Below are 12,628 nucleotides of genomic sequence, written 5' to 3'. Positions count from 1 at the left end.
TTACAATATTCGCTGAAATTATTCAGTGCAGATGTATACCTTTACCACTTTCCGCAAAAATAACAGTTTCATCAGCATATAATAGTACAAATACTTCTAATAAAATAAGTAATTCTGTGGTTATAATCTCATTAAGATTTTGGAGAGAAGTACTACCTTTAGATATCAAAAATTCCTCCAAATCATTTAGAAACACAGAAAACAAAAATGGAGAGAGATTTTCACCTTGGCGTACCCCAACTTGACAAGGGAAATAGTCAGAGGTTTCCGAATGGAATTTCATACAGGATTTGATATTATCGTACATACTGTATATTATTTTGAAACATTTACCCTTTATACCACTTTTTATCATTTTCTTCCAAAGTCCTGTTCGCCAGACAGTATCGAACGCCTTACGAAAATCAACGAATGTGCAATAAAGTTTTTTACCACTTGATGCATAAAGAGAAATTAAAGTATGCAAAATAAAAATGTTGTCCATGGTTGAGTGGTTTTTCCGAAACCCTGCTTGATTTTTAGAAAGTAAACTAACAGTATCTGAGTATTTATTAAGTCTGTTATTAATTATACGTGTAAATAGTTTTCCTAAACAGCTTATCAAAGTAATGGCTCTGTAATTATCGGGGTTATCAGGATTTCCTTTATCTTTATAAATTGGTTTGATCACGCCGATTGTCCAACTTTCTGGTATTAAACCAGTTTCAAATATAATATTAAATAATTTACAATTCATTGACATTACTTCAGGAGACGAAAATTTGATATATCCATTTAAAATGTTGTCTACAGCAGGCGCTTTACTATTTTTCAGCTGGTTAATAGCATTTTTAAGTTCATCTTCAGATGTCATACTATTAACTATAGCGTCATTCTCTTCTCTATGCAAATGAGATCATGTAACCACAAATTCTTTGGTAAAGCGTCATAATAAGGTGTTGGAAGGTACCTTGTACACACGTAAATATTACGCTATGGTTGGCAAGTGCCGGATTCGTCCGCTAAACTTGCCTATACAGGCAATATTATTAAGTTTTTTTATCTTTTTTTTTTGCCTAATATATTAGACACAAAAAAAAATAATTAAAAAAGCTTAGGTAAGTTTAGCAGACTAGTACCGGATATCATCACATGTCTTCCCATCTCTTCTGCTTCTGTCGCTTATACTACATTGGAAGGATGCTGAAAATGTATAAACAAGGAAAGATGTCGACAGAAGGTTTGGATGTAGTTGTGTTATTAGTGCTAACTATCGGTCGGTGCATGCGATGATGTCTTTTTTTTAATTTGTTCTACATAACATAAAGTGAAATCTTGTCCATACAGCGTTTTTGAATTGTTTGGTAAAATGCGAGTCGTTGACAAAAAAGTAATAAAACCATTCCTTTTGCGTGACTTCTATTCACTTTTCGTGTAGGTTTTGAAACTTGTATTTCAGTTTTTGTTTGCCCAGTTTGTTTCTTCTCTGTTATTTTGTGAAAAAATGTATCTATTTTAATAGCTTGTCTACCTAGTGTTTGTTTTCACTATTTTACTGATGTAGCAGGGTCATTTTTATGACGTCAATATTATATTTGTTAATATTGTATAAACTTAATCCTAGTATAGTTACAATGTATTTATACATTGTATAAAAATATATTTCATTTTCAGAGTGTACGTTCTGGATAGTCACATACTTGTATTCATAGTTTTAATTAAGAATATATAATAGTATTTTAGTTATGTGTTAAACGATTTACCAACACCCTTTATCTGTGCCCCTATGACGTCACACTGGTCACTTAGACACGTGACAGCTGACCGATTCTGCGCGCGATACAACAGACATTTTTGAAATTAGACAAACAGACTCGAACTAGCCATTAGCATCCTTTAGAAGCCTGCATGTAAGTATTAACCGTACATATCCCCCTAAATTCATTTTGGCACTATTTCTCTGATCACTGATTTCACTCCACGTTAATATAAAAACGATCTACGTATATATTTATTATACTTTGTAAATTATTCATTATATTCAGAAATATGTAATCGGCCATCAGGCGTACTCACCTGACTGCCATTATCACGTTATTTATTCGATAACGTAAGCCTTGTATATCTTTTACCTTATGTAATAGAATGTTCTAGTTTTGTCCTTGTTAGATCTAATCGAACCAACATTTTATATGGTATCGGCACATACAAGTGTATTGAGTACGTGTCCCAGGCAAAGCGCCCTGTGTCACACACAGGTGAGATATGTTTTATCCTACAAATAGTTTACCGTTATGTTATATATATGTAATGTTCTAATAGATAGTGTATGAACTCCTACATTATATTTTGTATTATGTATGTAAATCCATAAACAGTTTGATACATCAACCTGTTCGTTAAGATAATTATGTAACTGTTCGTATGTAATATGTACGTACCTATCATATATAATGTAATAAGTATTGTCAGTAATGTGTACCAGATGGTTATACTTTCTTTAGCCATATTATGTATGTGTATTTCATTCTCTAAACTAGTGTTTTAATATTGTTACAGGGTGCGTCATAATATTTGAAATATCCGTCGATATGGAATAAAAGAACTTGCATGGTTAATCAGCATTTCTTGTTTTAACCAATACCCCTGCAACACTAATTTCTGTTTTGTATTTTTTGTTTGGCTGTCTTCGTTAATTTAATTCGGTTTTGCAGCTATATTTTTGCTTTCGTTTCTTTATATTTTTGGTAAATAATAGATTGTATGGTCCTATTTTCGAAACTTGATCGTCGTGATTATGTTATACGGTCGTTCATCTCACGTATCCCAGAGTTGAGGACAGCCTCCCATGTGTGCAATGTGTAAAGTCTGTATGATTTTGGAGACTCGTATATTCGTGTTGTGCCACCTTGTCATAGCTCTAACCGTTTTTTCGTATTATTTCTGTTTTTGCATCATATATATCATATGTTTTCATAGAATCTTTGGTTGATAGATATTCGATATATCGTATCATACAGTATACATTTATCACTGTCAATGCTTTGTTCTTAAAGCTACTTTCGAAAGATGCTTCAAATGTAAATAAAAAAAACAACATTTTTAGCATAACAAACTATCCCCTCTCTTTATTTCTATACACATTACGTTTGATTCTATTCTCACATATACACATCTTAATATTTTTCATTTTACGTTGAATTAACTGACAATGATATGTGTTTTTTCTTAACTTCAAACAGTTGATACAACTTAGGCGACTCCCCTTAGATAATTTCTACTTCTTTATTACGACGCTTTAGTAAATGTATATTTGACTAAGCGTCGATTTAGAAAAAACACTTTCAACTTCTGGATCTGCCCATGTAGAACTGTTCTCCGTGTCACTAGCCGGCAATATACAAGGAGCAGTACGCTATATTTAACGGTTTGTAGAATTCGGTTTTAAATGGTTTCCGCCCTTTGGGAGCCTCGTCTAATCAATATTTTCTCAAGTGTTTCATTGTATCACGTATATTCTTAAACAATAATTTGTATCCATTGGTTCCATACAGAACGAACCAAAAACATGTTATAAAAGATAAATACTCAATGTATCAACGCGTACATTTCAAATTAAAGACTACTAGTATCAGCTAAGGAATCACATTACGTCAAGGTTAAAGGTAAAACTTGACTTATTGGCACATTGCAGGAGGAACAGCATTTCTCTTTTAGATCTACTATCTGATGAGTAGACTGTCACAATGACGTAAGTTCCGGTTCTTCTTCAATGGACTCAAGAGTCCACTCAGTCCGTTTTGCACATTGGGATTTATCTTCATTAACGCTAGATTCGTCAATAATATTTGGTTTGAAGCATTGTATGACCTTATGTTTTGTTTTTGTTGGCACGGGCTTCACTCGCCTGTTTCTGTGCCAGACCAGAATGATAAATCCGACGCCGAATCCAGTCAGAATGGTGGCACTAAGAATTTGTAGTATTACTCTCACTTTCTCGTTTGCTTTATGCTCCGTCATTACAAGGGAAGGATAACCGCTCTCGATTCCAACATTCAGTACGGCCACCACACTGCGACCTTGTGCAGACGCCTCTGTGGCCTGAGAACACATGATATAAAGATAATTACATGCAACATATAATAATTGCCAATACAACTCCAAATTACTAATGATTCTGAACATACGAAAGTTCCTCGCTTGGATTTTTGACTAAGAAGACAAAAGGTAAGCAGACTAGAACCAATTAATGACGTTATTTTTGAAAATATGAACATAACATTTGTCATTCCTCAAAATCAAACGTGTTCATCAATGATCTATACACAAATTTCGTTTATGTTCAATTTTACGTTTCATTTGTTAACAATTACAACTAAATGACATCGTTTTAAAAAATTGGCTAGCATATTAAAAAAACACCTATTTAACAATTTTCGGCTTTATCTTTAATAGGTCATCTGAGTTTTGACCAATCAGAAGTTTCAGTTATTTTTCAATGGTAACTGATTTTAAATAAGTGATTCGCCAAATAATAGGCAAGTAAGAACAAAATCGACCGATGAAGTATTGGCCATTCTATAAAACCCGGCGTGCAAATGTAGTATGGCATGGTTACCTTGGCAAACAATGTTTTTCGAAAAAAAGGTGTTCTACATTTACAAAGTCGTAAAATTTGTGAAACTTCTAATGGGTAAATTAATAGACAAGTGTCTGACCTGGATGATGACGGTGTAGGACCGAGGATCATCAGAGGACATGTTAGATGTTTTGTTGATGGTATTGGTGGATACGTCAACGGCAAAGAACCTGCTGAATCCAAGAGGATCCTCTACAAAATAGTAAGCAGACTGTCGTAAGAAATATTAGATATATACAAAAATCTTAAGATGCTCCATGGCTGACAAATGGTATTTTTCACTATTAAAAACAGGAGCAGACGATTTAGTATTTTTCTTCAGTTACAAAAGTTACTTACTTTACACCATTACCACCATGGAAAAGTTTGAGCATCTAATTTTACTTCAAGCTAAAAATATGAAAAATAATTAATTGCATTCCGAAAAAATTCCGTACCACTATATCCTATATGGAATGAACTACTGAATGCGTATGCACCAAAGGCAAAATAAATTATTTTATATTTTTTTTTTTTGGTGTTACTTATACTATTATATACACGATTAAACACCAACTATTGTTCAAATGATGAATATAATTTATGCTCTGTCGGCGGTGGAGCATCTTTAAATCTAAATTATTACATTTGGTTTTACACAAAGATTCTAATAAAGTTAATGAAATGAACTTGAAATAAACTTGGGATACCAAATTAATGTGGTTGTTTTTAAATCGATATGATCAATGTTTTAAAAGTTCTTGCCATTTTCGCAGCAAAGCTGGTGGACAATATCATAAATGACGCTAATAGCGAAATATTCGTGAATGGAGTTATCCTTAATATATTTACCAAAATATTTTTGTTCATTGGGTGCAGTGATAACAATTAAAGCATTAATTGTTCAATAAAAAAAAACTGATTTCTATTTGCCGTGCTCCGGAGTGCATTGAATAAAAAGGAATATTGACATATCTCTGAATAATTCCTTACCATGTAGAAACGATAACACAATATCGTTGTTTGTGACAAAGTCCCCGTCAGTGGCACATATACAGCTAGGGCTTGTTGTCAGGGGACCCTGATGGTGGAAATGTGGTTTGATTTAACAATAGGATTTCAATAGTATTACATATAACGCTCCCTTCTTTCTGTTTCATATACTAGATTTTCGGATAACGTATATCTAGCAAAGTGGTTGTTTTCTTTAACTCAACGAATAATATGTATATGTACATGCAATAATAAAACAGAACCAGCATATGATTCTGTATTTTACCATATTCATTAAAATGCAAGACTTACAGAACTTTTGCATAATGTAGATATCTGTAATATCTAATACGGACAAAATTATTTTCATTTCCGGAAATAAACGTCATAATCTTACGAAATGTATATATTGTTGATTCAGATTTGTTTGCATCATTAAACAGTTGGGAGATATAGACTTACGATATAATGCTCATGTGCTGAGGCAGTGAAGGCTGGAAGAACACACGTGCCCTCCGCCGCATGGCTAAACGCCGGGCTATTGTCGTCCTCATCAACAATAGTCAGATTCAATATAGCGGATTCTATTGTGAGTAACTAAAGTAAAATATAAATTAATTTGTTATCATTTAAACAGGAGACGAAATACACAATGGACATGTGCGACAGTTTTGTGTATAATAAAGCCGAAGCCAGTTAATTTTGTTAAGATTATCCTGCAGCAAGTTCTAAAGCACATTCGTCAAACAATTACAGTCCTATAGTGTTAAAAACAATAATTTCCAGTTCAATGTTTTAAAATATGCTTCCTTCAACAAAATTCTTCGTAAAGCTTAACATATTTGAGCATGCTTACACTGTCTTTGCAAAACACCTTTAGCTGTATGTCAAGTGAAGTCACATTCTGTAAAACAATAATGCTAAAACGAAACATTTACATCGAAACGAAATGTTGTTAAAGATACATGAATGATAGAACCAGGTGCTTATAGAGAGTAAACTTTTAGATTGCAATCGACGTCCCTCTTAGGAGGATATATATTTGCACTGTTATTGCAAGTAGGTTATTCAATTATATATGATAAATAACCAAACATGTTAACGAAATCATTGCTCGAACTTTGAATCAAATAAAAATGGAAATAACTATTATTTATAACAAATACATTAAAATATAATTAGACAATCAGATATCATTTAGAAACTACAAGAGCAGGTATGGTTGCGACAGATAAATTATGCTAGTACATGTAGATATCATTAAAATCAATTGATAAATAAAATATGACGTGGATGAGATGATATACTTACAACATCAAGGTAAACAGTTTCTACGTCCAAAGGATTGACCAGTTCTAGGATTATTTCTGTCGTAGTATTTCTATTAAAGCGAGAATAGCCGTCCAGTCTCTGTATCAATTTATAGGGATGTGCCACCATAACGTCGAACGTAAGTGAAGAGTCGGCTGCTATCGACAAAAGACATGTTCCTGAAATATGAAATTAAAGTCAAGTTATTCCCGGTATCAAGTTAATGATGTATTGTTTGACCAATAGCATATATTAATCTTCAAGTATATGATTACTGTAAACCAAATTTCTTTTGCAGCTACTCAATTTCGCGATTTCTGTTTCAAAACATTTTTCCGGAGATCAAGTTTCGAGGATTTAAAATTGAATTTGGATATCCTTGAAATTAATTGTGCGAGTATGGTCTAAGATGTTATTTCGCATAGATAAACATTCGCTAATTTACATTGATCGCGAAATTCGCGAAAATAAATCGCACGTGTAAGAGAGTTGGGTTACAGTATGCTATAAACACGCCAAATGTTTAATGAATAATTATGTCTATAATGGAAATCCAATGACCAATATGATAAAGCGTTTGTATTACGACTAAGATTGTTAATAAGATTGTGTTATTTCCACTTAACAATCGAACGATCTAGCAATGATTTACCTGCTGGGTCTGTCCCTGCTGGGTCTGTCTCCTGGACGGGTGCACGTGGGCTGGATTTGAGCTAGAGCATCGGGACACGTGTAGGCAACGCTATGCACTGAATTGAAGGCAAGCAAAGTGATACACTTCCAAAAACATTTTACAATGATGAAATTAAAAAAAATGTTTGAGAACGTTTTACATTACATCAATGAAAGTACATCTATTGTTTGTTTCACACAGCAGTTCGATCATCTCAGACGAGTTAGTCAAATTCGAGCCTACATATTACAGTAGAAGTAATGCTATTAATGTTCCAGTATATCTGCATAATTGGGTATAATTTGTCAGGTTTGCGTTCTATCTTTACTACAACTTACCTGTGCTTGTACATCTGTTGGAACAGGTCGATGACGTAACAGAGCCAGGCACAAGAACTATCAAGGAATACAAACCATGAAAGAAAAATGAGGAATAAAAAATGGAAATACAATCAAATTAAAAAAAAAATTAAGACTGGTGAATGCAGGTTATAAAATTATGTAAATTGTGGTTGTGATGTTCAATCGACTGTAAATCATATAAAAACGTAATTAGGTGTTAAGATTTCCTATACGTCAGAGAGAATTGTTTTCTCAAATTGACCCAAGAGAAACATACAAGTGCATTTGCATATAAGTGTCACAATTAAAAGTGATAATTTTTATTTCAATCTTCGTAGTCCAGTCACAACTGTTGTATGTGGGCCAAAAGCATAATAGACAATATGTTGAATTTTACTAAAGAGAAATATTCCTTATTTTGGTTTGCAATGTTTAAAACATATTTTGCTCCAGACACCATTATATATTTGTATGCTTATCAGATGTAGATTGTTTTAATCTGGTTGTTATTATATACGGTACTTCTTTATTATTTTTACTGAGGATATTCCCGACGAAGAGCAAATAACACGAGATCGATTGAACAGCACAGAAATCATGACAGTATGTGTCACGTTACAGCAAAACCATTCTGAATTCAAACGATGTTCATAATCGATGTCATGTATTCATACAGCACCGTGATCATACAGAGAGATAGATATACAGCCTTCTTACTGCACTGTGACCCACTTACTGATACATCAGATACAATAGACAGAACATGTATACAGCGAGCCAGTGGGTACAGGTAACAGTTCAATATTTCAAATGGGGAACTGATGGTTTGGTAAACACTCTAACTCGAAAAGCTGAGTTTTATCGGACCCAGAAACGTCATAAACAAAGTCACCATCCGACTAGCTCTTTGCCAAGTCGTTAAACCAAACAGTATTTTATTTACCACATATTAATCTATGTTTCAAACAAAGCAAATTAATTTAGAAGTCACGAGGTCGGTCATCAACATCAGGAAATCTTATTGACCGCCAAATATTTTGAACGAAGCGAATAACTTATTATATCATATCAAACACTCTAATGTAAAAGCAGAACAATTTGTCATTCCTGATTTCGCGTTTTGTATTGGGTTTAATATTTTCTGAAAATCTGGTCATAATGTGTATTGATGCTAATCCGAGCCCAGGAAAGACACTCAGATATCATGTCACCATTAGAGACACATAGGCTGTTTATATCAATATCATAAAAGGTTGTTTAACAAACAACGTGTTGAAACTGATAAGAGAAATATCAATTTATTTGAAAATATAAAGGTAACAGTTTTAAGTCCTAAAGAATAAAATACACAATTTTATTCATCTTCGTTTACTTTTATGTCCTTTCTATTGTTCTTTCTTTTGTTCATTTATTGATTAGATACATACTGTATGGGGCATATAAATGTAATATTTCAACCTTGTTTTTCACAAAAAAAGTCCCTAAATACTGATAATAGGACAGAAAATACAATAAAACTAAAACAACCATAGTTATTTCAGACTTTTAGACTATATGGTTATAATTAAAAAATTTTGATATTTGCACTAGACACAATATGTTGTCAACAAAAGTTAGACAGATCATGGTAAAATGTACATTTCATCCTTCAAGAAGTCGTTATTAATTGTGCTAAAGGCCTTTAAATTATTAAATGTAAACTGACGACCAATACAGAAACTCATAGATAGAAACTATAAACAGTTTTGACGAATACTATAATAAGTGATTAATAACACTATTCAAGCAAAATATCAAAACGAATGGTAGTTTTATTCACCACTTAGAAGGGGAATGGTTAGTTAGATTATGGTTCATTGGTTGGCAGTCTTCCGTGAGACACTGCATTATTTTATTGTAGTTCGTCTTTGTAATAGTGCAACTTTTCCCTTTTTTAAGGTTTTATAGAGTTGTTCGATTCAAGCATGCCACCATTTTGCATTTTGACCTTCAACAGTATTTGTAAGGAAGGACAACGTCATTCTTTTTAGAGTAGGGAAGGGATAATATCCCAAACTTAGTCGCCTTTTAGAATTTTGCAAATGAGTGAGGATAGGGTTGGGTCAGGAACAAGGGAATGGTTGAGTGATTTTAACATCCTACAATGTATTGATAATAAGGTAATTTAAGGTTGACTGATTTGAGGATGGCGAGCCTGCTCTGTATACAATGTGTTATCTGTGTAAATTGGGAGTCTGTGGTATAGTGTTCTACCGTTATTATACCGTATAGCCTGCTACTTAAGCTGGTATATTTTTTTTGCGAATTCGCTCGGAGGTTATTATGATCGCAAAAGTTAACCCAATGAAATATTGAGAAATTATTGAATCATTAAACATTGGACGTCAGATCCCGAAAATTCAAAGCAGCAAAAATATACCTTTATGATGGCAAAGACACCGAACTGCACATTTAACCTGATCAAATTATTCTGCAAATCTGTTGCCCAACTCCTATTATGCTGAACGCTAAGCAGGAACAGTAACTGCAACTTTTTAAATAAAGTGTGTTTCGACCAAGGAACATAACTTAAAGTCGTCATCACGAAGGAGAACGCTCCACTCGCGACCAGAGGATAGAACTCTTCAGTTTTCTTTACAGAAGTGAATACCCAATCCGAAACCAAAAGGGAGGCGGTGTCAAGAGAGATGTTATGGAGAAAAAATATAATCATAAATTTAGTCGCCTTTAAATATCAAGAAAATGGGACCAGCATGTACAATTTTAAAGCTCTGTCCAAAAGTGGTTGATTTAACACAGGACCGATATTCCTTTAATCCCTATATTTTAAATAGAATATGCATTCCATAATATTTTCCTCTTCATTCTTATCTTTTATAAAAGAAACCATAACCCTTCGGTTACAAGACAATAATCATTAGCAATGAAATCATTGTGTGATTCTATCCATTCTGGATACCACTGATATAGGTTGGAATGATATTCCTTATTAAATGTGTGTGAAACATTTGATTTTATCATATATCATTCACCAAAGAGCGATTACTTACCATAATATATCAGGAACACGAATACTGTACAGGGCCGAACTTCCATTTGTCTGCTTCCCTTAAGTGTGTTTTGTAAGGTTCCTGTAACTGTTCCTTTAAGTCGACCATTTTATCACATGTTCCTCTAGATTAGGCTGCTACCCTATCGCACCTGTTTTGTAGTCCACCTTCATTAATCAGTGAACTCAACATGTCAATAAGAAATTTAAGTGTTGCTGACGAATACAAATGGCGCCTTTGACAACATGCCACATTCGATAGTTAATTAGTATCCGTGTATTTTTATGTCGCTGCCTGTATTTGGTTCTATTGAAATAATACCACAATCCACAGATACCTTTCTATTTAGAATTATTAACATAATTCCCATTGATATCCACATGAAGCTCATCCTTTAGTATAGAATCTGAACGTGTCAACGCACGTTATGCATTACAAAACATTTATGAAATTAACATACCATGAAACACGGTCAGTGTGCTGCTTATCCAAGAGTCTAGCAGTACCCAGATATAACCAATACTCCAATGTCTATGTAATATTCTCACTCAAATCAATCATTCAGAAAAAGAAGGAATAATTATGTTCTGTTTGTCGGTACAACTAGTGATATATGCTACTGCGGGTGGTGTTCACGTTAGATTGTCATTTATTCATTACAACTGATCGATATAGTTAAGCCACCCTGTACAATTAAAGTTTCAATCAATATATATACTTCATGTACGGGCTTAAACTTTTAACGGAATTCAATATATGGCTTTAAAACACACACATAGTTTAATTATTTACCAATACAATACCCACAGAGTCTTCAGTGAGTTTTAGTGTGTAAACAAGGATGCAGATTTCTGGGTCCATTTTGTTCTCTAGTTTGATTTCTGATTAAGGGGTAGACTTTTATCTTTCACGTTTAAGCGACATCAGACTAGCATATTCCTGTTATAGATATGCAAATACGTAGCCGAGTATCGATGGTTCATGAACCAAAGTGAAAACGAGTTCTTTGGTCTCAACATTCACCAAGGAGGCCAATCGTTAACATGGTGCTCACAGGTCGGTTAAGTATAAAGGCATGAACAATGACTCGGGTACATGATATTGCTTTTAATATGACACGTGTGTCGCAGATTAGCTTTTATGACAAAACTGAATGTGTAAAACATACATATTCTTCTTCATCTTCAAGGCGTTAACGACGATTATGTGGCCGTTTTGAGGAGAACGTAAGGGCGTGAGTGTGTAAACGGATTATTTAGGGGGACGGACGTGAATATTCAGAAATTATTATTTCCACTAGACCTTTGACCCATTGTCAAGGTAGATGTTATATCTATAGTATATGTTTTTAAATGAATTGATTCAGAAACTTTTATTAATTGATACATGTGTTAATGATTTATAATAAGTTATTTTGGTTGTAGAATACTTTTGGTATATAACTTATTTAATTACATAGTCTACAATTTATAAAATAGCTTTTATTAATTTATTTGTAGGTTCTTCCAACCATATTCTAGGTTTCGATTTGGAACGAATAAAGACCAGAAGGGACCAAAACAAGCGTTTGTTATTTCCCTCAATTGTACATTAAGTGTTTGTTAAGTGACGTATTTTCATTGAGTTTCAATGGAAATTAACGTGCTAATTAGATGTTCTTCTT

General features: G+C 33.4%; 1 protein-coding gene across 1 annotated transcript; it reads right to left on the bottom strand.

Annotated features, from left to right (window-relative positions):
• Positions 1-3,078: 3,078 nt before the first annotated feature.
• LOC138323486 (uncharacterized) lies at positions 3,079-11,577 on the bottom strand. Its single transcript, XM_069268131.1, has 9 exons — positions 10,966-11,577; positions 7,913-7,969; positions 7,573-7,650; positions 6,902-7,080; positions 6,447-6,494; positions 6,053-6,187; positions 5,591-5,678; positions 4,698-4,810; positions 3,079-4,080 (listed from the first exon to the last, which is right to left on the bottom strand). Exons 1-9 carry the CDS (start codon positions 11,009-11,011, stop codon positions 3,721-3,723), a joined length of 1,104 nt encoding a protein of 367 aa, XP_069124232.1. The 5' UTR covers positions 11,012-11,577; the 3' UTR covers positions 3,079-3,720.
• Positions 11,578-12,628: the final 1,051 nt, after the last annotated feature.

The sequence above is a fragment of the Argopecten irradians genome, chromosome 5, assembly GCF_041381155.1.
Source record: "Argopecten irradians isolate NY chromosome 5, Ai_NY, whole genome shotgun sequence".
NCBI classification, from domain to species: domain Eukaryota; kingdom Metazoa; phylum Mollusca; class Bivalvia; order Pectinida; family Pectinidae; genus Argopecten; species Argopecten irradians.
The sequence above is the reverse complement of the archived record's forward strand: the minus strand, read 5'-3'. Positions and strand labels throughout refer to the sequence as shown.

Excerpts from the sequence above, each read along its gene's own strand:
- LOC138323486 (XM_069268131.1), bottom strand. The coding sequence starts at position 11,011 with ATGGAAGTTCGGCCCTGTACAGTATTCGTGTTCCTGATATATTATG. Across the intron at positions 7,651-7,912 it reads CAACAGATGTACAAGCACAG|TGCATAGCGTTGCCTACACG; the intron begins GTAAGTTGTAGT and ends CCTTCAATTCAG. Across the intron at positions 4,811-5,590 it reads TGTGTTATCGTTTCTACATG|AGGATCCTCTTGGATTCAGC; the intron begins GTAAGGAATTAT and ends ACTATTTTGTAG.